Here is a 26,430-nt window from a genome sequence, read left to right on the forward strand (position 1 = left end):
GTTCAAACAAGAGAAAACAGTAGTCTGCTGCTGTCGTGTAATAATTATTTTAAAGGAGAGTATCACTGCATTGTATGAATAGTCATTTTAATTGTATATGTGACGTCACTGGAAACACATTTAGAAATCGTATGCAGTATCTAATGTCTGTAGAAGAGGAAGTCATTTTTTTATTATTTCTTACGCAACATTTTCATTAGCCACGAGGGGGCGTTACTGGCTTGTATGATAATGAGGATGAGGACGTACTGCAGTAGTACTTAAGACTGCTGGGCTTTTAAATACGTACGTCAGGTTGGCGCGTTCTTTTGAAATCATATGGCTATTTGGGAAATACTCTGGATTTCTTGGTAGACCGGATAATATTCCAAGCCCGGGTGATATATAGAAGCGCGAAGAATAAGAAAAGTAAGATTGTTTGCAGCAGCTTTAAGTACGAATTCTGTAATGATACAGTGAAAAAGGTTAATGTCTGTGTACTGCTCAAGCCGCAAAAGTAAAGCAAACGCTTTGACTGCATAGGACTGAGTTGAACTAAAATTATTTTCCGTCAAAACGGATGGACACCCCAGACTTTTCTTTTTTTTTATTTAGAAACGCATCTTTTAGCAAATTGAACTCGTTTACTGATAAAAAAAAAACTTCAAATGTTTGGTTTGACTCCTTACACTGACTGCCACGCCGTGCTTAAATTGTTTTAATTCACAGGCACAATCAATGGATTATTGATGCTGTTAATAATACTGCTGGTTCTAAATAGTACTGTGGCAAATAGTTATGGCTCGCGTTTCAATGTCTTTTTTTTAGAAATAAGCTGTTTAACGTTTTTGCTTTCCTCGTAGACAAATACTCTTGTGTTCCATTCGTCTCTCTTCAAAGGAATTTCAGTCGCTTAGTTGTAAACCGTAGTTTTCCTTTACCGCAGCTAAATTGTATGATGTTTCACAAATAATAATACTCAAGGTAAAATGAAAATGTTGTGAATGATGGTGAAGAACTTGTTCCCTATTCATGAAGTCACAATGGAGAATTTCTGTACTATTTGGTTCACTGCTAGTTTGTTCTATCTCGATAGCATGTGTACTAACAAGGGCTGGGCTTTCCAAAATTCAAAGGTACACACTCATCTCAGTGGAAACAACGTGTGTCATTAATTTCTAAACAGGATGTCTGCTGAAAAATTGGCACTAGTCTGTTTTTGTCCACTCTTTAGGTTTAGCGCTCTAAATTGTGACATTTCTACAAATGTTTTTATTTTTGCATCAACTGTTTTCCAGAAAGGGGAAGACCGCAAAAGAGCATCTGACAATGACTTCGGATTTCACGGCCGGCCAGAGGCGCCACAATCCAGTGGACAGCATCTGCCGCAAGATCCAGACCATTCAGAGACGGGATCAAGAGGCTAACTCGCCTTTTCAGATCCCCAAATTCCAATCCCGGAACTACGACAGCCCCCAGACCAGCCTGAAGAGGAACCTGGAGGCTATCCTGAAAAAACGGACGGTCAGGAACAAGGAGGGCGACTCTCCGTGCTTCAGGAGCCCCGGAATGGAGGTCATGACCCCAAACGGCTCAGCGTTTCCACTCCACTCTGCCAATGGAGTGTCTCCAGCAAACGCCACCTATACCATCTTAAGCCTCACAGGGGAGAGGAGACCCTGGCAGATTAGGCCGTGGTCCCGGAGCTGCTCAACACCCACCTCCCAGACAGGGGAGAATTATTTCAGCTTTTCCAAGTGCCCCACCTATAGGAGAGCAGAGGACAGGAGCTCCAGTCTGGACAGAAACGAGGGGAATCTCGTGTCGCGCGGTGTCCACCTCTACAGCTCCCCCGAGAAGCAGGAGTGCGACAGGGCCTACCAAGCTCTGGTAGTGAAAAGACTCTCCATGGGGGAAGGCACCGGTAATTAAACCTGCCCTTCCCTTCGGCGTTTTTATTTTACAGCTCTGTTTGCATTTGAGCGTTCAGAGGGAAATGTAACAGTGTAATGCTTTTACTTATGAGGAACAAGTAATAGGTTTATTCCATGCTGAAAAAAAAGAAGAAAGAGAACACAACGTTTCGGCCGTGGAGCCTTCTTCACACCTGAAGAAGGCTCCACGGCCGAAACGTTGTGTTCTCTTTCTTCTTTTTTTTCAGCATGGAATAAACCTATTACTTGTTCCTTTGCAGCCTACGCATGCTGACGCAGCTACCCACCTGATGCTTTTACTTATGCTGTACAGTTTAAGGGGGGGAGATCAATTGCAAAATAGGATCATGAGGCACAGGTATGCATCCTTCACTGTTCAGAAGTGAATTCAATTATGATGTAGATGGTTCAGGGTCAGTCTGTCTGCCCACTCGGAAAAAGACATCCTGACCGCTTCTTGCATGTGGACTTGTTATCCTGAATCACTGATGTTATCAAAAGAATATTTATGGAATGCCTGTCTAAATCCTCCTGTGAATGTGTGGTAAAAAATAACTCAGCCTTTGCTCGTGCAGAGACTTCTAATGAATAAAGATCTTGTTGTGCGAGATCCTCCTGGTAGAAAATCAGATCGGCAAAAGACAGCACTGTTATCAAAGGTCTAAGTGCTTTACACATCTTAGTCCTGCGAGACACCAGCACAGATTTCCTTTCTTAATTGGATCAAACATGATTTTAATTGTCATAATATTGCTGTATATTTGCACTGCAGAGTCTCGCAGGGTTGCACTGAGATGATGTGATTCCAAAGCTAATTTACAAATTGCGCCTTTTTTTGTATTTAGGTAATCTACTTTCATCTCGGTGCAGAAAAGACAATGCTTCAGAAATAAGCCTGATTTGTGAAGAGGATCTCTTGGACACCATCTTTCATGCTTGTGACACACAGCGCAGAGGTAAGTGTATTTTCTTAGTCCAGGCTGATTTATAAACTAATAGGAACAACTTTAGCTGGTTGTCTTATTATGGCTTCTTAAAGGTTCAGGTTAATAGAAGGGTGACTTAAATCCCTATAAAACAAGGAAACAGAGCATAAGTCTGGTCTAAAAGAGTGCATTTACTGTATCTTCAATGAGAAGAGTAATTGTCTGGGACCAGCTTTGATCCTGCAGAGCTCCTGTCTGTGTGTTTTTGTTACAACTGTGCTGTAACAAATTCATACCTGGTGCTAATTCATACCTTTAACTGATTGGCTTACATGTTTAGCAATTTGTAATGTTCATGCACTCAGTTCTTGGTTTGCTAAACACCCTACTTTGGGCAAATTGTTTCAACAATTTGGAACTATGGCATTACAATCGGTCTATTTTGTTGCTCACTTACATATTTCTGTCTAAACAGTTCTTAACAGGTGATACAATTATGAAATATGGCCAGTTATGACTGACAATGTATCAGACACTCCCATAATGCATGTTTTGGCTGTACTGCAGAGGTGAAATAGTTTATATTTCAGCAAAGCCACTTCAGTGAAGGAGCTTTGAAACTCAGAAGTTACAGTGCCATTTGTAATTGGTATAGTGGCGAGACTAATTTCAAACCCCATTCAACATTTTAAGAGTGGAAAGAAAATCAAATAGAAAATCAAAGTCAATTATCCTGCACTGAAGAACTGGACAACCCCAGGATTAGAGCTGAGAACTACTGGTCTGGTTTATGGGACATAAATCTGCTGGTGTTGAATTATTAATAATTAAAACACTGTAGTTCAAATGGCAGCATCCTCCCACTGGTTTCTAACTGGTCAAACATGGCTTGCCAGCTCACACTCATATACACAAATCCCAGTTGGATACACAGATGGTTGGTCGCACTACAATACTTACTGTACTATCAGCATACTTGTGTCCAATTACTTTTCCCTAATATCTCTGCAGCTTTGGAGTAGCCAGCAACAATGATTAAAGCCTGGTCACAAGGCAGCACGTGTTCCCTAAAGTGTGAATCCTAAAGCCACCAGCTTTTAACCTACAGGAAAAGGATCTTTCTATCAGATGGAGAACTGGCCAGGCTCCCACTAATATTGATGCAGAATGGCAGAGATTAGAGACATTACAGAAATTACAGAGAATTACAGAAATTATCACCACCACCTTTTAACCAGAATAGAGATGAGTTATTAGTCGTGGGTGGCCCTGTCTTTTTGGATCTTGTGGAGTTCTTCGCTGTGTGGGAAGAAGCTCTGCTGCTTCAGAGCTTGTGAGCAACTGAGTTTGAATCCAGGTGTGGCTGAGCTGCGGTTGTCATACTGGTAGGTACATTGGCTCCTGTTAAATTGGCCCTGGTGTGAGTGTGTGTCTGTGTGTGCTCTGGGATGGACTGACACCCCGTCTAGGGTGCCTCCCACCTGATTGCTTGCTTGCTCGGTTAGATTCTGGCTCACCCACAACCATGTACAGTACTTGATGAAGAGAGAGAGAAAATTATGGATGGATTTCAGACTTAAGGTCACTTGAAATTCCCTTATAATAGTTCCTTGCATTTATATAGAGCGCTCTTGGACACTCCACTCAAAGAGCTTTACAGACTCCCCTCCACCATCACCAGTGTGCAGCCCCACCTGGATGATGCGACGGCAGCCATAGTGCGCCAGAATGCTCACCTCGCATCAACTATCAGTGGGGTGGAGAACAGAGTGATGAAGCCAGTTCAGAGATGGGGATTATTAGGAGGCCATTATTGGTAAAGGCTAGAGGGAAATTTGGACAGGACGCCAGGGTAACACCCCTACTCTTTTTGAGAAACACCCTGGGATTTTTAATGAAGGAGTCAGGACCCTGGATTTACAACTCATCTGAAGAACGGTGCTTTTTTACAGTAAGATGTCCCTGTCACTATGCTGGTGTATTAGGACCCACACAGACTTGTGTGATCGCCCCCTACTGGCCCCACTAACACCTCTTCCAGCAGCAACCTTAGTTTTTCCCAGGAGTCTCCCAACCAGGTACTGACCAGACTCACACTGCTGAGGTTCAGTGGGTTTGTCAGTTGCGAGTTGCGGGGTAATACAGCTGCTGGCCTTGTCACCTCACATAAAATGTCAAGTCATCTTTGTAGTGTCTATAGAAGTATGCCTGAAACTAAGAGCCGTTCCCTGCTGTTTTGCTCTTATTTTCCACTGTGAATGAGGTATATTGCTATGAAATTTCTTTAAACTTTCTGTAAACTTGCTGTGTCTTTTCTTTCAATGGCAGTGCTTTGTTATGATGCGTGATAAGAAAATGGTCATACCGTGCTTTGCACTATGATGTTCATTACTCAGGATACACAGAAAGGGAACAAAGTTTATGCAAGCATCATTTCCCCAACACAGGGCAGTGTAGAAATCATTATTATGTAATGAGTTTTTCTTTAAAAGCTCTGCTGACTGACTGTGTCACAACTTGTTCTTATTCATGTATTGAGGCCCTGGGCTATACTTTGTGCTTAATGGTGCATCACTGAGCAGTGAGACACCATAGGCCCCAGGCTGCCTTGCCTTTTGGTTATTTCTCAAATGGAAGTAGCCCGCTTCTCTAAGCTCTTTGTTGACTTTTACATGGTAAACTGGTTAAGATCAACAGAAAGCAATTTGAAACACTTTTTTTAGGAGGGAAAAGAGGACTGCAAATATTATTTCCATAGCAACACCTGCTTACCTGCTTCTCAGGAAGATCCATAACAGCGTCCAATGCCATAAAAAAACTGTGCTCCTGAAAAATGAACTTTTTTAGATATTTGAGAACTCGGGCAGCTTAAGTATATTTTACATTGTGTATTTCAGTATTATAGAAGGTCCAACCTGATGGCTTCAATAAATTAAAAGGCATCAATGTGCATTTTGTATCTTTTCTTTTTTGTATGTGTGCTAGTGTTTCTGGGGGGGGATAAGGCTTCTGTATACATAAGGTTTACGTAATGTTTGCTGTTTTGAATTCCTTGGTGGCTGGTGTGATTCACTGAGAAATGCGTATGGTTGTTCTTTTTCCACCGCACAAGTAGGCGGATTTAATTTTGGTTGATTTCTGAAGTGGTCAATCTGTCAGGCTCATCTGTTGTTGAAGATCCGTGTACGGGGCTCGTGGAAAATTCGCCGATGGCATCCAGTGATCTGAAGGCAGACTGTCGCCCGTCTGTTCCAGGCAAGGTGTCCGTCTCCAGGATCGTCGACTACCTCCGGCACACCACCAGCCGAGAATCCGAGGACAGCGGCCTGGAGGAGCTGTGCAACATGCTGGACCCGGAACACAGGGACATCTCCATCGACCTGGAGACCTACCACGCCATCATGAGAGAGTGGATCGATGACTGTCGCAATCACGGGTGAGAGCATTAACGAGACGTTAATCAACTGGTCCTCATCTAACGGAAACAGGCTTTTGGCCTCTTGAGCTGCAAGTTCAAGATCATTTTCCATAAGTAAAAATTAAGTTGGTTGTTTCCACAGCATCTGTTATATTTTAAATAAGTTACTTAAAAGAAAGGGTTCATTGTGTAATTTAAAGTGCTCGTGAATCAACGCCTTGCATGAGAATTTAAAGTTTACTACCTCCATTTATTCACAACCTCTTACATATCATATACAGGAATTGTGCTTTGAACTAAACCTTTATCTTGGTAGTAGTTCAGGTGGGTAGCTGCGTCAGCATGCGTAGGCTGCAAAGGAACAAGTAATAGGTTTATTCCATGCTGAAAAAAAGAAAAAAGAGAACACAACGTTTCGGCCGTGGAGCCTTCTTCAGGTGTGAGAGAGACAGGGCAGTAGGCAAAGGTAAAGTAGCGGGAGAACAAAGGTTGAGAGGGAGGAGGAGTGAGAGGCGGGAGCAGGGGGACAGAAAGAGAGGCCAATCAAGAGGTGTGAAGTCAGAATGGGTGCAGAGAAGTGTGAAATGAAACTTCCAATGAATGGAGAAAATTTAAAAGAACAGTAATCTGTCGTTAAGGGAAGGGAGAATGTGTGATCCTAGCTGCAGAATAATTTTAGTTTCGGTGGTCTTTCTGATGTATGAGTTCGGAAAACCGTCTTTGAGAACACAGACGGAGAGATTAGAGTGGTCGTGGCCGTCAGAGGTGAAATGAGAAACAATGGGCTTGGAGAGATCTTTAATCTTCACAGCCCTGACGTGTTCTCTGAAGCGGTCTCCGAGTCTCCTTCCTGTTTCCCCAATGTAGATGGCTGGGCATTTACTGCAAGAGATACAGTAAATAAGGTTGCTGGAGGTACAAGATGCTGTCTGGGTGATCCGGAATTGTCCTGAGGGGCCTTGAATGAGTGTGGTGGTGGCTGTGTACTTGCAGGTGATACAGCGAGCTCTTTTGCAAGGGAAAGTGCCTGGTGTGGATGGTTGCTGAGGGCGGTCAAGGGAGCTGTGGACAAGGAGGTTACGCAGATTAGGTGGTCGGCGATATGAGATGATAGGGCGATCAGAAAAGAGGGCCCCAATGGAGGGATCATCCTGTAGGATGGAAAAGTTCTGGTTAATGGTCCTGGGGATAGGAAGTGTGTTAGGGTGGTAAGGAAGCACCAAAGGAATGCGGTTGTTACGGCGGGAGTTCCTGATCGGGTTGATGGTCCGGGGGGTGTTTTTGGCTCGGGCAAGGGCCCTGTCAATCACACTGCTGGGGTATCCTCTGTTGATAAAAAATGAGTACATTTCGAGGGCTTGGTTTTCGAAGTCGATGTCGTCGCTGCATAATCGTCGTAACCTAAGGAACTGTGAAAAAGGAAGAGAGTTTTTAGTGTGGTTGGGGTGAAATGAGCTGTACAGGAGGTAGCTGTGTGAATCCGTGGGTTTGTAATAAACTGAAGTGGACAGTCGGGGGTAGTTGATAGACAAGTGGATGTCTAGAAACGGAAGAGTGGTGGAAGAAATGTTAACCGTATATTTGAGGGACGGGTGGAAGTTGGTGAAATGGTGCAGGAAGAATTCAAGCTGATCGTTGGAGCATGTGGCGGCACCGACGCAGTCATCGATATATCGTTTGTAGAGGTCAGGGACATAGCCAGTGTAGGAAGCGAAGAAGCGTTCTTCTACCCAGCCGACAAAAATGTTGGCATAGCTGGGTCCCATTCTGGTGCCCATGGCAACTCCACTGACCTGTTGGTAAAAAAGATTATTGAAAGAGAATGCGGAATGAACGAGAATGGGTGCAGAGAATCATTTCACACTTCTCTGCACCCATTCTGACTTCACACCTCTTGATTGGCCTCTCTTTCTGTCCCCCTGCTCCCGCCTCTCACTCCTCCTCCCTCTCAACCTTTGTTCTCCCGCTACTTTACCTTTGCCTACTGCCCTGTCTCTCTCACACCTGAAGAAGGCTCCATGGCCGAAACGTTGTGTTCTCTTTTTTCTTTTTTTCAGCATGGAATAAACCTATTACTTGTTCCTTTATCTTGGTAATTGTATTTGTTTTTGAGTAACTTTGAGTATATTAATTTATAACTCTCTAGGTATTCCTTGACCTGGGCATGTATGCTTATTCCTGTAGGTAGATTATTGGTTGAATTCTGATTGCTGGAAATGTCTGTATTTCTAATAGAACCGCATGCCATGTTATATTAATCCACTTGGGGGTATTGGTGCTTAAGATAAGCGGCTAAAATAAATGAGAAAATTTAGGAGGGTTTCAGTTATCTGTTCAGCTGATTGTTCTCTTTGCAACACACAGAAAAATGTGTTCTGGTGTAATGTTTGTTCCTCAGTGCATGATGGGTAAAGCATATGATCTGTGGGAGAGAAACTGGAGATTTTTTTTTCTATAGCAAACTGTAGGTGTAACAGATTTGTAAATCAATCTGGAGAGGATGGTGCAGGGGTTAACATTGCTGCTTTGCAGCTCTGGGGACCTGGGTTTAATTCCAGATCCTGAGTACTATCTGTATGTTTGTGTGGGTTTCCTCCTGCTGGTCCGGTTACCTCCCACTGTCATTTGGACCTACTGGTAGGTCAGTTGGCCTCTGGGATTGTTTGCCCTGGTGCGAGTGTGTGCATGTTTGCGTCTGTGTGTGCCCTGCGATGGTTTGGCATCCCGTTCAGGGTGGGCCCTGCTTGTACCTGTTGCATGCTGGGTCTCCTGCAGCCCGGTATTGGATAAAGCAGTCAGAAAATGGATGGATCAGCATCTGAAGAGGACATTTAACCTTTTCAGAAAAGGACCTTTTCTCCATTGCATCTTGTCTCCTCCTTCCTGTCTTGTTAAAAGAAGGAACAAGTAATAGGTTTATTCCATGCTGAAAAAAAGAAGAAAGAGAACATAACGTTTCGGCCGTGGAGCCTTCTTCAGGTGTCACCTGAAGAAGGCTCCACGGCCGAAACGTTATGTTCTCTTTCTTCTTTTTTTCAGCATGGAATAAACCTATTACTTGTTCCTTTGCAGCCTACGCATGCTGATGCAGCTACCCACCTGAACTACTTGTTAAAAGAAGTATGCTTTATATGATCATGGTAGTGCATACTGTATGTATCAGGCTTACACTTTGCGAGAAGCTCTTGAGGAATGTACATAAGGAAACTGTCACTAAAACCCATTACAGAATACCCTGGACAGAATGGCATTGATGTTGAACTGATGGCCTTGAATATGTTAATGCCCTATGAAATTGCAGAATCACTTAGCCATTAGTGCATTCCCCTTTTCACTAGTGCAAGGTATGCTTTCTACTGTAAATCTGAAGTTTTAAGACAAGAAATATAAGAAAGTGCCTTGGCGAGAGCTTTAATATGAATTCTTTGCCGTCACTATGGGAAGTAATATGCATGCAGGTTGAAGGAATTAAATCTCTTTAGTACTGAATATAGACCTTAAGGCATTTACATGTAATTGAAGTGTTGGAGCTCTGAAGTCACAAATATCCTGGGATCAAATGTCGTTCAGATTTGTAATTCTGAGATGTTAATAAACCTCAAAAACCTTTAGAACTGATAAAGACTTACTGTTCATTACTATGGCTTCAAAAGATCTGAATATTTCATAAGATAAATGCTGAATTTAAGTCTAAATACCATCCATGTGCACAGTACATGAAAACTGAGAACGGGAGTCATGTCTTTACCCAAAAGGGTTGTGGGAGTTTGAAATAAGCAACCCAGCCATTTTGTTTAAGTCAGTACCCTGGTTTCTTTCAAGAAATGGCTCCATGAAATCCTTGGGCCCGTTAATTTCTAAATACCAAATGGGCTGACTATTCTTATGACTTATAGTGTTATGTTATCCATTAAAAATAGTGCAGCTGATAAGACATTTTGTAACCGCTATGTTTGTGTTTTACTGTATTCAAAATCAGCCCAAGGATCCTCCAAATGCTCAGTGAAAAGGTAGTGTTTCTATAAGGGGCTGGTGGAATAAAGGATTAAAAGTTTAATTTCAAACACTGTTTTCTTCTGCAGGGATGAGACTACAGCTGAAGGTGAAACAGAAGACTCACAGAAGTTGTCAGACAGTCTTTCAGGTGAAAGCCTTGCAGGAAAGTCCTAGCTCTGTAGCAGTGAACACCTGACACAAATGTTTGGGAATAAGTATTACCTGTTAATACTAAGGTGTCATAGTATTGACTATGGGTTAAAATATTCTCCTGTGCTCCTGAGCTTAACGGCTTTCTTTTGCATTGCGTCCAGCATCTTTATTCGTTTTTGACATTGGAGGGTCTCTTTGGAGATGGAATATATACAGAAAGCATCCATTGCCAAGTTAGAAAGATGTGCATGTCTGACTGGCAAGTATTTGGATTCAGAGCTTTATCTTTTGTGTTTTATAGCCAGAAAATCTTTTGCAATGAACATGACGGTGGGCAGTTTAGAGGCATTTGGGGGAGAAGTGTCAAGAGGTGATCTGTAAGTGGAACAGTTGTGTTTTCTTCACTTATTAATCTGAGATATCTCTTTATAATATTATAAAGTTGATTAGGATAGTTTATGCTGTTGTAATGTTCTAAAAAATGTGTATTCCTTGTATAGGTATCTGAGCATTATTTGCATATACTATACCTAAGGACCAAAAATGGAACATCTGCACAATTCCCAAATAAAAGCATAGGATTAACTGTGAAGAGCAAGACGTTTCACAGACATCCATTTTGTTAGCTTTCCATGTATCCCCAATTCCTAACGGCATTAGATCTCACTTGCTTTAATGTTGGAGTTAAAGGAAATTGTGAAGCCATCCAGCATGACTTCTGAATGTTGACGAGCGATGGAGGGAATGAGGAAATGATCCTTTTATATTCCATTTCATAGAGAGACATCAGATCTCGTCTACTGCGTGGCAGACCTCCAGTTCAACAACCAAAAACTGCAGGATGAGGTGCGTAAGCTGAAACTGGCTGTGGACACCATGGAGGAAACAAACAACAAATTAATGGAAGAAAATGAGGAACTCAAGACACAGGCTAAAAGGTGATGGGTGACTGCAGGTCTTGTCTTATGTGCTGGTAGTTCCCTTGCATTGTCCTAGTGGTTTGCTGCCCCTGTTGGTCTTGGTTCCTGATATGTTGTGAATCACAGTCTGATTGGTTTGCTTTTTCTGTCTTGAAATTTGTATTCACTCTTACAAAGCTGAATGTTATCTGTCCTGTTTTTGAGCCGAGTTTGTGAAGAACCCTTAATTGGGTGTACTGGTTGAAATGTATCTAATGTGACCACTGCAGAAGGGAAAATAAAACTTGCATTAGGAGTGCTTGTTATAGCATCACATTTGCCTGACAAATACATGACAAATGAATCCATAAGATGTATAAGAACATACAGAGTTACAAACAAGCAGAGGCCATTCAGGAAATCTAGCTTGTTTGCTAGTTAGTGGCTAATTGATCATCTAGTTGACTATAACTGAGCCGTGTTATTGAAGTTGACACGTTAGCTGCTTTCAAGAATGACTGGATGAGATCAGGGATCTCATGATCTCAATGATCTTGACAGAAGCTAGGGTGTTAACCTCAATAGCATGCCTTGATAGTTTCATACTCCCACAATCATTTGCACAAAAAGGTGCCACCTGTTCTTGGTTTTAAATGCATAAGTGGAAACTATGTGAAAGTGCTCTCTGCATTGCATTTGACTTTTAATTGTGATTGCAAATCTCTTAATGTTCTGAAAGGAGGTAATTGAAATGTATTATTGCATATTGCAAGAGGACATGACTTTGATCATATTGAGTGTGAAAGATTGGGGTTATGACGTCCATTTGGGAGGTGCTGAGTTTAATAAATGGGTAAACTTTATAGTAACTTCATAAACTGATGAAGTTGCATTATATGTAAAAAAAAATGCTTGACGCTCAATAGTTGTATCCAACTGTCAAATCTCAATACACAGCACCAGCCTGTGATTCCTTCAGCTGTGGCTGGGTCAGTTACTTTGAGGTTTGCTTTGTTTCAGTGGCCAGCAGTCTGCCATGAAGGAGAAGCTGCTGAAGGGGGAACTGGAGGAAATGAAAGTAACTCTAAATAACATGGAGGAGAACAGAGCCAGGTCTGTGGCTCAGAACAAACAGATGGTGAGAGTCAGGCGGTCAGATATGCTAAAAATTTTAGAAATTTATAGACTCAGTAGCTTTATAAGTTACCTGCCTTCTTAATATGCAATGAAACCCCCCAAAAATGCAAGTTTTGAAAGGTGCTTACCGTTGCAATTGCTTATGCAATACCTTGGGCTTAAATATTTCATTAGGAACATTATACAAATTTGATCTTTGAAAGGTTTAAGCAAAAAAATCGTCGTAATTTCTCTGATGCTTTGGGGACACTGGTCACCAGACACAACCATGCTGAGGGTTACCACCCAACAGCAAGGTTTCGCCAAGCTAGCTGTTCATTTTCAGTGTTAAACGGTGCCGAACTGGAGACCAGAACATCCTACTGCTCTCCAATCGAGTGCCACCAACTGGATTTCCCAGCAGAGCGAGCAGTAGTCTCCAGCATGAGGCCGCCTCATGCTCTGGGTGCAAGCCCTTTAGCAGATGACAGAGGTTCCTCATTGAGACTTCATCTCCGACTCCCTAAATCCATCCATCCATCCATCCATCCATCCATCCATCCCTTATAAGAAAAATACCCTTATGTCCCAGAACCAGAAAACTCATGCAACTTTAAATCCATCAGTAGCCGTTCCTTCTAGAAAAAGTAGTTGCTCTTAACATTTAAACAGCAAGTATCATAGGATTCAGACATATAGGGGTATTATAGTACATCATGTGTTGCTTAATCTTTTGAATCTCCAGTATTAAACCTTTAAATCTGTAGTATAAAGCAAGTAGGTTCATCAGATTCACTTTCAAGCCATCGGTTTGACCTTTTACAGGGATACAACCTCAAGGCTGCTGTCTTTTTGCAGTCTCTCACGGGCTCAGAAACATGACACTTATCAGTGTCGCCTCAACTAGGATTCGAAAATCTAGTTTTATCCTTCTGTGTGTCTGGATTACATTTATTTTAAGCAGACAAAGCCAATTAGTATGGAAAAACCTTTTACATTCCTTTTGCAATGCCGGTCTGTAGAGTACGCATTTATACAATAGGCACCTTACTGGAACGGTTTGAATGAAGCACCTGGATCAAGGGTATAACAGTTCTTTTGTGGGGATACTGGTGCGTTCTAAATGTTTTCTCAACCTCATTAATATATGCAGATTACATTTCTGAGATAGGAACTACTCTACTTCAAGCTATCCCAGCAAGGCCAGTACCACCTGTGTGACTAAAACGCCTCTCAGCTGGAGTCAATCTTTCCAATATTCTCCAGAGCTCTCTAAATAGTCTCCTAACTTTCATGCAACAGGTGTAAATAGCAGCATTTCTGGTGTATCTGAGAGTGATGGAGAATGTACAGCGGGCTGGATGGTCTCTCATGCATGAGTAGAAGTAGTGAACTTCGATTTGTGAAAGTGGATGCAGCGAACATTTTTCTGGGCTCAAGAACTCATTGGAATGTGCCAGAAAAAAAGAATCTCTGATATGTTACTTGTCTGTAGTGATGTAATACTTTATAAAAATATCAGAATTTGCAAACTAGGCTGTTTGGTTGCTATTAAGATTGATCTGAGGATCTAGCCCAGTTTCTTGAAGGAAGTAGGTTTCATCAATGTAGCCAACGGCAACAACTTGTGATGCTTTTATTTTAAAAGCCTGCTTTTTAAAAAATTTGGAAATTCATGTTTGCCTTCAAATGCACAATGCAGTTTACGTTTTTTTCCATATTTGGAATTAGCCGCTCTTCCTGATTTTATTTCTTTTTGAGGCATTACTGACCATATTCAAACATTTCAATTTGCAGGAAAGAGAGAATCAATCTCTTATTTCAAAGATTGCTTCACTGCAGGAGGAGGTATGTTTTCCATTTAAAAAGGCAACACAGGACTGTTTGAGGTCCTGTTAGAGTAAGTCATTTCTGTTTTTGTCTCCTTTTCATCATTTTTTTTCAAATTGGGAATTAATATTTATCAATTTGAAAAACTGAAGTGTCTAGCTTTTGGAAAAAACTACATGAGCATATTGGGATTGCCACCTGCCAACACTTGAGCAGTTGCCTGTACGTAAATATGTTCTTGTCCATATTTACCTTTAATGAAGTGTGTGATTTGAAAATAAGGGGATCAATACATCTTCTGCTTTATATTTTGACATTTGCTCTTTAGAACAGATTCCCCGTTTTGTCTTTTGTTAGAACATTAAGAATATGGTGGACATTGACCACCTTCAGAAGAAGATGGCTGAGCTGTGCGCTGTTAATGCTGATCTCCAGGTAATTCAAACTCCTTGTCATTTGTCTTAGCATTGTCAGAAATCTTTTCAGGAGCATTCATATTTGCTACTGACTAATCTCTTGATTTTAAATTATATTAGGATTTTTCCTAAAGTAGTTTTTACAGAATAACAAGGAAATCCTTTAAACAAAAAAGCAACAAATATTAAACTTAATAAAAACTGTTTATTTGTGTAAAAATCTAAGCAATATATTAAGTTTGCTTTAGATACCTTTGCCAGGATCTTCAATCACTAATGTTTTTACGATTTTTGGGCCTTTTTTGGAAAGTTTTATTGTAAGTATATTTATTCCATTCTCACAGAATATTTTTCCCTTCCGTCTTCTTTAGATGCAGGTGCATTCTCTCGATAACATTGTTGGTGAAAAGGAAGCTCTCCTTTGTGAGGTGAATTGTTCTTTGTGATCTGTGCAGTACGATTATTGTTCAAACCCTGTATGGCCACCATCTGCCTTGATGAAAACTAATAAGTTTAAATTTCAACTTAAATACTGTTCAATGAAAAAGTAGATGAACCTCATCACCTGTTTTAGTTTTGCTATATCTCTGGTGTGTCCAGCCTTGGAACTGGTATCACTTGAATTGATAATTCCATTATAAACATTGTTTTTAATCTCCACAGAAAAATGCCCAGATTCAGGAGTTGAAGTCTACCATAGAGGAATATTCTTCAGTAACTGACGTGAGCCTTTTAAAACCTCACATAATCTAGAACTTTAAGCAATGAGTTTGATTTCTATCACTTTTATTGGGAGTTATTTTCTAAAAAGTCAGAAATTGGGGGGGGAAAGGCTTTAGATGTAATGTTACATTACATAGTAACTACGTAAGTACATATACACACCATATACTATAGATCAGTAGAAGTGATTATTTTTTAAAAGGCTTCCCCAGCTTGCTTACCATTTTAAAAGCTTACAGGTTACTTGTAACTGTAATACATTTGAAAGTTACCCATCTTTATTAGCTTATTGTCTTTTCTGGCTGTCATTCATGGCTGTTTAGATGGTTAAGCAACCGGTGCAAGCCTCTAGAATAGGGTGATGATCTTTCCATGAAAGAACAGGAGGAATTTAATTTGTGAAGGATTTTTGGCCTACATGAGCTGGTGTTTCCTTGCAACAGCTGCTGAGGGCTGAAAAGAATAAGCTGGAAAGCCACGTGGAGATGCTGCAGCCTGCCCTGGGCTTGTGAGTATCTGAGTGGTGGGGGGGAGAGAAAGGAGAGACGCTTCAACAGCTCGGAGAGACTGTGGCGCTGTTCCTTGACCGTCTTCTCGTTGGCCACCACAGGGACGGCATGAGTCTCTCGGGAGCCTACCGACTGAACCAGAGCACCACGGGCTCGCTGCAGACGGAGCTGGCCCTGGCTCAGCAGGCACCAGAGGTTGGCCATCTTCACGTGCGGTACATCCATCTGTACCGCGGGCATGAAAGACGGAGGTGGCATCCGTTAGCTTTATCAGTAACCGATAATTCCTCCTGCTGTTTAAAAGATATGGCTAGAAAGTAAGGAAGCAAAGATAGCAGGAGGATGTGGGCAGACCTAACTCGAGAGTGAGGGGGTAGCAGCAAGTCTGCCTGGAAATAAGTGGGCAGTGTGGCGCAGTCGTTTGATTTGGCCCGTGTCATCATTTCTCTTTGGCTTTCAGTCAGACTGTTCAAGCTCGGAGTGATATGCTTTAAGATGACAGCACTGTTGGCTTTATTTATTGCGAATAGCTGAATAAGAGAGTGAGGTACAGTACAGTGAATAGATGTACCGTCCTGGGGTCAACGTGGCAGGAGGGAACCTTTCTCCTCTGTTTTGTGTCCCCAGACTCCTGCGGCGGTGAGCATGTTGGCCGCGCCGTACCACGCTCCCCTGGACGAAACCCTTGACAGGGACGTGTTCCTGCTGCTGCAGGGCCCCGCGTCCGAGCAGAACTCCGCCGAGTTCAAGGCCGTTGTCCGGAAACTGGTACGAGCAGGGAAGCCAGCAGTGCGGCGCACTTCCAGAACTCTATGCTTAGTAATACGAGAGAGGTGTCCTGTGTGTTTTAGTTTTAGCGGTGTACTGTTCTTCTTACTCTGGTTCATGCTGGTGATGAAGCCGAGTCCATTGACAATGAAAATAGCCAACGCATATTGATACACATATGTATTGATAAAATATCTGATGCATGTCGATGAAATTACATGGCTTACATTGTGAAACTACATGTATATTAGGGTTTCAGTCTATTAAGCTAAGTTGCTAAAGGATGTTTCAGTATTTGGATGTTAAAATTCAGGCGTATCAGTGTGTTCCCCTAATTAACTATTTCATTGTCAGGCCTCAACAAAAAAACCCAAATGAGAACATATAGTACCGTATTTCCTATTTTAGTATATAGGATTGTCAAAACAGAATTGAGATGTATTAATTTTCCAATAAACAAGGGATAAACCATGACTTGCAAAAGCCATAAAGCCTCACACTGACTATAAAACACTTGTGCATGATCCTAATACTAAAGGAAAAAATGTTGACGATATAACTAATTTGAGCCTTTTTGGTAATATGCTCTGCTGTGCATCAAGTGAATACATTTCCTCTGGAAAAGTCCTCGGATCTAAATTCCACTGCAGAGTTTATAGCTGTCCATTTTGTGACTCACTGTACTGTTTATACTTGTTTGTTTTTTTACTTTTTCTTGAGAGACTCTGGAGAGAAATGCAAAACTGGTTCTCCAAGCTGTTGGTAGTTGGCCAACAGTACGTTTTCTGAAAGGGAGAGAATGCTTTTATTATAGAGAGAGTAATAGCGATAGTCTGCGGTCTGCTCTGAAATCAGGATGCTTCAGTGCTGGATTTCAGTTCCAAATTTCATTGGTTGGAATAAGCTGTGTGCACCTTTATAGTTTAAGAATAGTTCTCACTGAAACAATTGCATGTAACAGGTTTTCTTCAATATATTTTCTCACTTATGAATCCCTTTATATGTATTTTAGCATCAAGACTTTAGAGAGGATATTTGTGCAGTTATGTGTACACTAAAGAGATTCACAGAAAACCATATAGAAAGTGAAGATCTACGTGAAATCTGGCTTAAGGTAAGTTTGACCAAGATTATCTTTCTAGAATTTCACATTTCGAGAGAGAGAACACAAACTGTTTTGAAGTGGCTTTTAGTTGCATTGTAGCATACCCCTGTGGTTCACCAGAAGAGGTATTGTGGGGTTTTCAGTTATCCAATCTGCTGGATTTAAAACACGTGGCCTGCTTTGTGTTTTGTCATACAGTTTCTTATTGTTTTTTAACCTGAAGAATATATGCATTTAGTCCTTTAAGAAGGCCTTAACTATCAATCAATACTACACAAGTGTTTGCTTGCTGATGGGTAAACTCAGTTCTGTTTATAACCCTTGCTATTAAGTGTGTAACTATAAAAGAAGGTTGAATATTGTGTGAACTCTGCAGTTTCAAAATAATTCAGAATTGCACAGTGTGATTTTGACATACGTAACCCTTTTTTAATCTGCTCAAGTAAAAAACGTTTTCATAGCCCCCTTGATAGCATTTCAAAGTGATTTATAGTGCATGGCATGAAATGAAAATGACACAAAATAAAATCAAAGAATTAAAAAACCACAAACAAGAAATGCAGAAAATAAGTGCTAAAAAAGCCGTTGTGTAAAAGTGATGTTTTGAAACGGGCATTACATAAATCAAAATGGTTATTCTTAAAATAGATCTGTCCATCCACTTCCTTTCTGAATTATTGAGGTCACTCCACCTCCTTTTCCTTAAATTTATTGTCCCTCTTTTTAAGCCTTCCTGTTCACACTGTACAGCAGTTGAGATCTTTTTTTTTTAATTGAGGATGAGCTTTTTTTTTCCTGAACAGACTATGAACAGCGAGCTGGAAGAAAAAAGGAATGTTTGGCTTCAGAGGGTCCAGCTGCTCGATCAGTATAAGTGCTCCCTGGAAGAGGAGTTAATTAAAGTAGCAAGCAGGCTGCGGAGGTGTAGGACTGAGGTTGCTCATCTGAAGAAAGAGCTGTCTGCCAGGTGAGAGGGGGGCTTGGTCACAGGCAAATGTGCATAGGGAGAGCCCAGGTTCACAAGCCCAAACTCCCCATATTTCTCTCGCATAGTCAGAACAGTTATGCTCTAATTTGACTAGATCCCTTTTTAAGCCCCAGAATATTTTCACAGTTTTATTGCTCTTCTGGCCTACGATTTGCAGCGCAGATTACCAAGCGTCCAGCTGTTAAAGTGCGTGACTTTCAACTCTCGGCTGCCTTTCATGAACTGGGAGTTATTAAATGCAAAAACGAAGTGACTGCGTAGCCGGATCTGGTGCTTTGCATATGTTGGCCAAGTTCAGTGCTATGGTCGGCAGTCGGCTACCGGAGATGGTCTGATTCAGTCATAAACAGTGTTCCAGACTTACAGTTCAAGCAAGAGAAGTTCATGTTCTTATCGATTCAAATGTTGTCATTGATCTCTATTTAGAAATGTATGTCTTGCTAAGGGAACAGCTGGCCACTGAAGAACCAGGGGAATTTGTAATTTTCACCAACTGATGGGGCTGTGTAACTGTGCAATGTTTAAGTTTGTACAATTCCGTTTTTAGTTCTCGATGAGATAGACATTCCAGCCTGGATGTTTCAAAACAGCTGGTAGCAGTTAAAGAAGTTTTGTACAACTTGGTATTTTTGACTTACGCCAAATAGCAAAATCCTTTAATGCACTGCGCAACCATAAGGAAAAGACAATTGCAATACAAACGTGCTTAAGGTTTCAAGGAAGGGGTTTTTAAGGAAAGACGTCGGTTCACGAGGCAAGTAAAGTTTTAGTTTTTTAGAAGAAACGCGTGCATGAAAAATAAACTTGCTTGTGCTGAGAAGTGATGTGGTGTTTGCGGAACTGCGGTGACTGCGCTGGGGGGGGATATGTTCAGGTGTCAGCCGGGCCTTGCTGTCGGTGTCACTCGGGCTTGTGGTTTGCGTCTCACTTCACAGACTCCCGGAGCTGGAGGCCCAGAGGCAGATGCAAGGGGATGACAAACTGCGTGCGCGGCCCGAGCGTGGCCTCGCTGAGGCTGCCTCCCAGACCGAGAGCTCAGCGCCCCAGGTACGGCCACAGTGTGCGCGCCGAGGTGTACCTGTGCTCACGCTGGGAGGCTCAAGTACAGTGTCTCAGACGCAGAGAAGAACTCGGCAGGCAGAGTGATTTCAGAGGATGTGGAGAGCTTTTTGAGTAGGTGGCTAATGTGGGCGGTTCTGTCGCTGAATTTGGCAGCTTGTTTTTTTGAAAAAAAAACCCACTTCTAACCACAAATTTAACAAGATATTCTTCTATCATGCATGTAGTTAGACCAGTATGAGAGCAGCTGTTAAAGCACAGTTTTAAAAATAGCTTCGACGGCCTTTTCCTTTTCCAGGGAGGTTCAGTTTGGTCCATACATCACAACAGCCGATGTCTATTCTGATGTGGTTTGTGTTGAGGAATAATTAAGATCACTTTTAGGTTGCAGACAAGTCAACAGCAGCTTCTTTGCTCTGGGAAGATGAGTCCCTGCTGAGAAACGATCTGCAGGACACATTACGTGAGAGAGTGAGCCTGCAGGACAACAGCCAAGCTCTGGCTTTGAGCTGTGGACAGTTTGAGCAGAGACTAGAAGAGAAACGAGGTAAGTACCTCAGCATAGCTAAGTGGCAAATATCTACTGTGGAAGGATGTCATTTCAGTTAACATGGCCTGATTGTGATGACATTTAGGCATTACAATTAAGCAAAAATACAAGTAGTTTTGAACTATGATTGTATTCAGAAACATTTTCATAAACAGACTTTTTTCAATTCCTTTAGTTTTCTTAATTTTAAAAAGTGAGTTCTTCCATTAACTTCTAAAATTTCCTGTTTTTTCTAACATTTTTTGTCTTAAAAAATAATTTTAAAAGATTAGCTACGGTATATATTTCTGCTGAATCTGTAATTCCTTGAGCACTAGGCCTCGGACACATGCAACTATGGGGGGAAAATAGTCTGAAATTTTCTTCGATCCTTATTCTTTGCTTGCGAATATTTAGAAATATATGAATAGGCCAAAGCAGGCATTCAGTGCAGAAATCTTCCACCTTCCATTTTAAATGGTGGAATTACTTAAATCTTATAGCATAAGATTTGGTTTGTAGTGGGCTGGTATTTCATCTTGCATTCAGTGGCAGGGAGTTTGAGTCAGTCTCTTGTGATCAGTTTTGTCCAAGATGAATTGGCTTTAAACTAAAACTCCACCGTTTACTGGACAAATGTAAAAGCTTTAATTAATAAACCAAACTTTACATGACGAATGTGCAATGTCTTGTAATTGCTCATGCAAAAGCAGAAGAAAGTTATAGCTGAATGAATCCGAGTACTTGGAGTTTGATAGAATTTGGCTTTAATAAGGTTGAAATGGCAAGTTCAGAATTTTCTATTGGCTTTTTAAATTCTGTCTTGTATTTGTGCCTGATTTTCATCTTTAGTGTGGTTAAAGCATGAAAATCTAAATTTGCACTGCTGTAAAAAGCAAAGCAATCTATTTAAAAATGAAGTGTATTAATGAACTATTCCAATAAAAATGGCGTAGGATAAGTTTCTCTTCATTGTGTTAATATAAAAGATGTGTGCACACAGCTTATGGACCTGTACAGCAGTGCCTTATATTCTACACAGAAATAAGTAATTTTGTTAAAAAAAATCAATAAAAAAACATTTATGCATGCTATTATATTTGTCCTGGTTAAAGTTGTCTGAGGTTTGTCCTGTAGGTGAACAAGTGTTACAAGTGTAACTCTATAGACTGTCTGGTTAATATTTTCATTTTTTCTCTCTTGTAGTTAAATTAATTGTAGGGATTCTCTGATTTGAAGATTTGTAACAAACGTGAGCTGAAATGTGAATTTTACCCTTTTACCTTTCAGGCTGAAATAAGTCTCAGCTTGTTCCTTCCTAGATTCAAAGTGTAACAAGACATTAAATGAACTATGGAATTAAAACTGAAAAACACTTCTGAGAATATTTATTTAGGTATTTTCTTTTTATGCCCTTTGATATTTGTACTTGTTTGGGCTAGTAACTTTGGCAACTGAGTGCATTTGCCCCTTTTCCACAAGTTTGGAAATACAGGGAGGTAGTGGAAATACATGACCCTTGAAACCTAATGATGTGACCAGACAAAAGCAGAGGTAAACTCTCCTCTGGCATATAGTTATTACCTTCTATGGTAAAGTGTTAAACTCAGCAAAGCACAAAAGTATGAGTGAAAAGCTCACTGCACTAAGGTATTAACCTCAAGAAGACTTTCCATTCTGGACTGAACGCGAGTGTGTGGTTATTACAGCTAAGGAAAGGGGAAGTTTAAGAATTCTTTACCAGTTTTCCATTTTAAAAGAAAAGGTTCATTAGACTAATTTTCAAAATTGTGTTCAGTTAAAGGTGTTTTTTCTTGCATTGATTTTGCCCTTTTTTTATGAGGAAATACTTTTTCTTCCAGTTAATGAGCACACGGCAGTGGAACCGGTTCCAGATCTCTGGGAGTTGTCCTGCAAGGTAAGTCCTGGGTTCTCAGGAATAAAACTTGTGTAAGTGGAAGGTCTAAGCAGATTGGATACGTAAACATGCATCAGGTATTGATCTGAAGACGATTTGATTTTTATTCTTTTAAATTTTTCATTGCCTGGTTGAACTTTTTTGCTGTTGAGTTTTAGACTCTGAAGTTATACCAAAATGGAGTTTAATTTCCTTTAAGCATTGCCCTGGTGCTGACAGATTTAATGAGGGCTTCTCTTTCCTGAACAGTGGCAGCCTGAAATGGCAGTCAGCAGGAAAAAAAAGCTTTTTTTCTTCCTAAAAAATGGAGAATAACATCCCCACCCATGTGTGTCTAGGAGATAATAACTGAAGTGATTGAGCCACACGTTACAGCTGCCAAAATCAGAACTTGTTTTTCTTTTTTGTTCTGGAGTTTCTCCAAGAGACTTGAGCTTCGTCAAGTGTTAGAAACGTTCTGCAATTACAGGGATCTGGATAATTGTCCTGCAATGCTTTTTTTATACATTTCTCTACACGGTTAACATTTTTAGTTTTTTGCGATTAATCAATGGGTTCCTGTGTCAGACACTTAAGTTATTTATAAGGCATAATACATGCTATTAAATAAACTATTAATTTGTCTTTGAACAGGTTTATTAAACTCATTTATCCTGGCAAGTAGAATTGGAGATATTCTACTGTATTCATATAAGCTACAGGATTTCAGTGTTTGACACTGATTCTCTGTAGAACTGTATTGCACTATGATATGCTTCACAAATTGGGGAATAATCGGGTTCTCTCTCAGCAGAGAAAGGGAGCATATTAATACAATCCTTCAAATGTCATCGGAGCTGAAATTGCATCAGCAGATGAATTTACTTACCAAATTTAGTAAAATGCATGCACCTTATTCTCATCTTTTGTGTAGGATTTGCTGTATACTTCATATAAATATCCTTTTTCCATTAACCATCTTCTGGTGTCTTATTATCCCTCTTTCAGCCACTTTCTTGGCCTGCAGTGGCTCCTTGGCTCATCCATTGTAAAAAAAAAAATAGGGGATTCGATAGCCTTGTCCATATAGTCAGGTTATTGTTCTCTCTGCCAGGCGGACTAAGCCAATATATTAATTTAAGTCAAATTACATCTTTACTATGTCTTAATTGGGGTTAAGCTAACCTTACAATAAGGACAAGTTGTGAGCCTTCAAATCCTTACAAGTGACTCGGATGTGTCATTCCAGGCCAGAAAAATCCAGTGATGAACCGTGACCTATTCAAATACGTTCTCTAAAACATACTGTACTAATAAACATCCATTTCTCCATCCATCTTCTTTTTTTTCTCAATCTTGTAGGAACATGGCATTTTGCATTTTTGAGAGCATAACAATGAAATTGAGAGGGAAAAAATGAAAATTGAAGAAAAAAGTTACAGCTATATTAGAGTTTACCATAAAATTCATGGTCGCTTCGTCGCTTGTTCCCAGAACAATTCCCAGAGCGCTAGAGAGGGAGGCTCAACACCCACCTAATCATGATTGCCTTTCTCTCCAGTATCAGAGCAGGCTGGACTGCCTCTCTCCAATTCTGTAACCGAGAGGATAATCCTTCCATTTACTGACGCTTTATCCAGTACAGGGTGATGTGGGGGACCGGAGCCTATCCTGGCAAGCAAAGGGTGCAGGGCAGGGGTACACCCTGAACGTGCGCCAGTCCATCACGAGGTGCCAGTGATGCATTTGTGCACTGGCATAAAAAAATGATTAGCATTATTCAAGATAATGCAACCAAGCCTGAATTGTTGTACTATTTTGACTGATGAACATCCTATCTATCAATGAAGCTTCCAGTTTGCATATTGTGGTTTTTGCCTGAAGCATGCAACAATAATAGTGTTCTCTGGTTGGACAACAGAAAGACGAAAGCTGCAGACTTTCAGGGCCCGGAGAAGCAGTCCATGATGTCAGCCAAGCTCCGGAATGCATGTCTGAGGTCCTCTATCACTCATACACACCGCTGTTTGGTAAGTGCCTTAAAACATCGCTTTTGTTTAAGATCCTTTCCATATACCATTTACTGAATCTTCTTCCCTGAAAAGTATGCAAATCTGGATGATTTTCCTATCGTTACACTGTCCTCACACTCTGTAGTCTTCTATCAACTTCAGCTTTAACCAAAAGGTTCATCTACACCTTATACTATCAGCAGTATTAGTTTGATTAGTTTAATTTTTGCTCAATTGTATTGACATTTTTCTGTTACATTTCCCTTGATATTGATTCTACCACTGCCTAAATCTTCTCATTCTGCTTAAGTAAAGATATTAGGGGTCAAAATGTAAACTTCCTGAGTTCAAAAGACAACTGTGTGATTTTCTTTTATGATTTTCCTCCAGATGCACTGACCTTGGACCTCTTGTACCTTTATCCAAGAATCCACAACAAGAGTTCTAGGATCCCAAGATCTGCACCACAGTACATTGAGTCATTACCTGGACAGCATCCATCTGGAAAGCTGGCACTGCCGGATACCGGAAGGTTAGAAAATGCTGTCAATACCTAACTGTGAATTCCCTCCAGGACCAAAAGAGAGGATCAATTGGTCCAGCATCTGTCATTTATAATTGCCCTCAGATTTATCATTTAGCACTGGATATGTAAAACCTCTTTTTAGTTTTGTTTTAGTTTCAGAGGATCTGATTAGGGTAAAATAAGCTAGAACATCCTTCTGCTTATAGTGTTGAATGTTTTTTTCTTTTGATATTTATCTAAAAATTATTTTTTAAACTCGGATTCTATCTTGTTTCATGACTCACTCGTCCTACTAAGTTTTCCCTTGCAGCAGGAGAATCTTTGCCTTTGCAATGCAAAACAGTGTTTTCACTCCCAGGACAGGCTTGTGAAAGCTCTTTGTGAGGGGATTGCTGTGTGGTTTTTCCATTTCAGCCGAAGTAACTTTGCATAAGCTCGTCCACGTGTTTGAACTGCGGTGTGTCCACAGGGCACCTGAAGCCAGCAAACTAGCAGAGTTTACAAGTTTGTCAATTCACTCTGAGGAATGTTTTCAGGAAGTGTGGGTGCTTAAGAAAGAAACGAAACAGTCTGCTTCATTTTCAACGTGACCCTTCTCTTTTACTGCAGGTACAAGTTGTCTGTAGGTGTACAAGTGGAAGACGGGCTAACTGTGTCCATCATGACTGATGCCAAGGTTAGTTTTCAGGAAGTTCCATCATAGGGAAAACTTCCTTTATTTCATTCGTCAATGAGCTGCTGTGATGTGCGTTTCTTTACTTCCTCTATCTTTTTTTCTTCTTTTAACTTCTGTTTCATAAACATGTCCCCTGCACAGCTCAGTCAGGAACTCAAAAAAAGTTAGTTTTTTTCCCCCCTCATTTTGGAGGTTTTCTCACACCAACGCGGAGAAGGGCTGAGTGAAAGGATTTGTGAGGTAGGGCAGCCGTCGAAACATTTTCCGCTTGCAGTGTCATCGCAGATTGTACTGACCGTCAGTGTAATGGGGGATGGTACAGGGCTTGAGCCTGCTTTCACTGTGGACTGGAATTATGTTGCTACTGTCCTGCACCCACCTACATTAAGGTGCAGATATTATACTTTTGATTAGTTTTAGTAAGGATGTTTCAGTGCTTAAATTTTAAATTTAATTAGTGGGGAATTGGCATTTATGCATCAGTTTGCCCTGGACTGTTCAGTATCCATTCTTCGGTGGTCGGTGTGTTTTGTGGTGAATGCAAGAACAGCAAGCAGTGAAAATGAAAGATGCTTGTATCTCACTTCCAGGGTCGCTGAAGAGCATGAACAGCCCTGCACCTTGGACATATAGTACAAAATCAAAATTGAATAGTTAATGGAAAGTAAATGTTACTCATTTTCATATATCATTTTCAGATATGTTTTAGATATGTGAATTTTTTACTGTTCTGTATAGAAGAATAAGAAACTTTATTGTAGATCTAATTTTAAAATGGATCTAAAATGCCAGTATTTTCTCAACAAATGAACAAGCTTGACTTTTTTGGAAGCTGAAGATGAGAGGCTGTGATTAAAAAAAATAAATAAACTGAAGACATTTCACTTTGCAATTTGCAGTTAGTTAAATCCAGAGGAATACTGTATACAAATTAAACCATAACCCTTTTCTTCTGCTAGGCATCATTAATA

At 40.7% G+C, this 26,430-nt stretch overlaps 1 protein-coding gene across 4 annotated transcripts in view; it reads left to right on the forward strand.

Annotated features, from left to right (window-relative positions):
• Window positions 1-280: 280 nt before the first annotated feature.
• The window catches only part of lrmp (lymphoid-restricted membrane protein), a 39,549-nt gene continuing 13,399 nt past the window's right edge, over window positions 281-26,430 (forward strand). For 2 of the 4 annotated variants that reach the window (XM_069192727.1, XM_069192730.1), the window contains exons 1-23: window positions 282-408; window positions 1,278-1,903; window positions 2,759-2,869; window positions 6,095-6,275; window positions 10,340-10,401; window positions 10,708-10,783; window positions 11,186-11,344; window positions 12,326-12,443; window positions 14,219-14,269; window positions 14,609-14,686; window positions 15,039-15,095; window positions 15,331-15,390; window positions 15,834-15,898; window positions 16,001-16,094; window positions 16,527-16,667; window positions 17,680-17,781; window positions 18,576-18,739; window positions 19,696-19,807; window positions 20,204-20,366; window positions 22,211-22,266; window positions 24,167-24,275; window positions 24,648-24,789; window positions 25,393-25,459. In XM_069192727.1, the coding sequence (XP_069048828.1) occupies window positions 1,309-1,903; window positions 2,759-2,869; window positions 6,095-6,275; window positions 10,340-10,401; window positions 10,708-10,783; window positions 11,186-11,344; window positions 12,326-12,443; window positions 14,219-14,269; window positions 14,609-14,686; window positions 15,039-15,095; window positions 15,331-15,390; window positions 15,834-15,898; window positions 16,001-16,094; window positions 16,527-16,667; window positions 17,680-17,781; window positions 18,576-18,739; window positions 19,696-19,807; window positions 20,204-20,366; window positions 22,211-22,266; window positions 24,167-24,275; window positions 24,648-24,789; window positions 25,393-25,459 (2,763 nt within the window). In that variant the 5' untranslated portion in view covers window positions 282-408; window positions 1,278-1,308. Of the gene's footprint in view, window positions 409-1,277; window positions 1,904-2,758; window positions 2,870-6,094; window positions 6,276-10,339; window positions 10,402-10,707; window positions 10,784-11,185; window positions 11,345-12,325; window positions 12,444-14,218; window positions 14,270-14,608; window positions 14,687-15,038; window positions 15,096-15,330; window positions 15,391-15,833; window positions 15,899-16,000; window positions 16,095-16,526; window positions 16,668-17,679; window positions 17,782-18,575; window positions 18,740-19,695; window positions 19,808-20,203; window positions 20,367-22,210; window positions 22,267-24,166; window positions 24,276-24,647; window positions 24,790-25,392; window positions 25,460-26,430 lie in introns of all 4 variants that reach the window. The other 2 variants (XM_069192729.1, XM_069192728.1) reach the window with 2 other exon arrangements.

This window comes from Lepisosteus oculatus, chromosome 7, assembly GCF_040954835.1.
Source record: "Lepisosteus oculatus isolate fLepOcu1 chromosome 7, fLepOcu1.hap2, whole genome shotgun sequence".
NCBI lineage: Eukaryota > Metazoa > Chordata > Actinopteri > Semionotiformes > Lepisosteidae > Lepisosteus > Lepisosteus oculatus.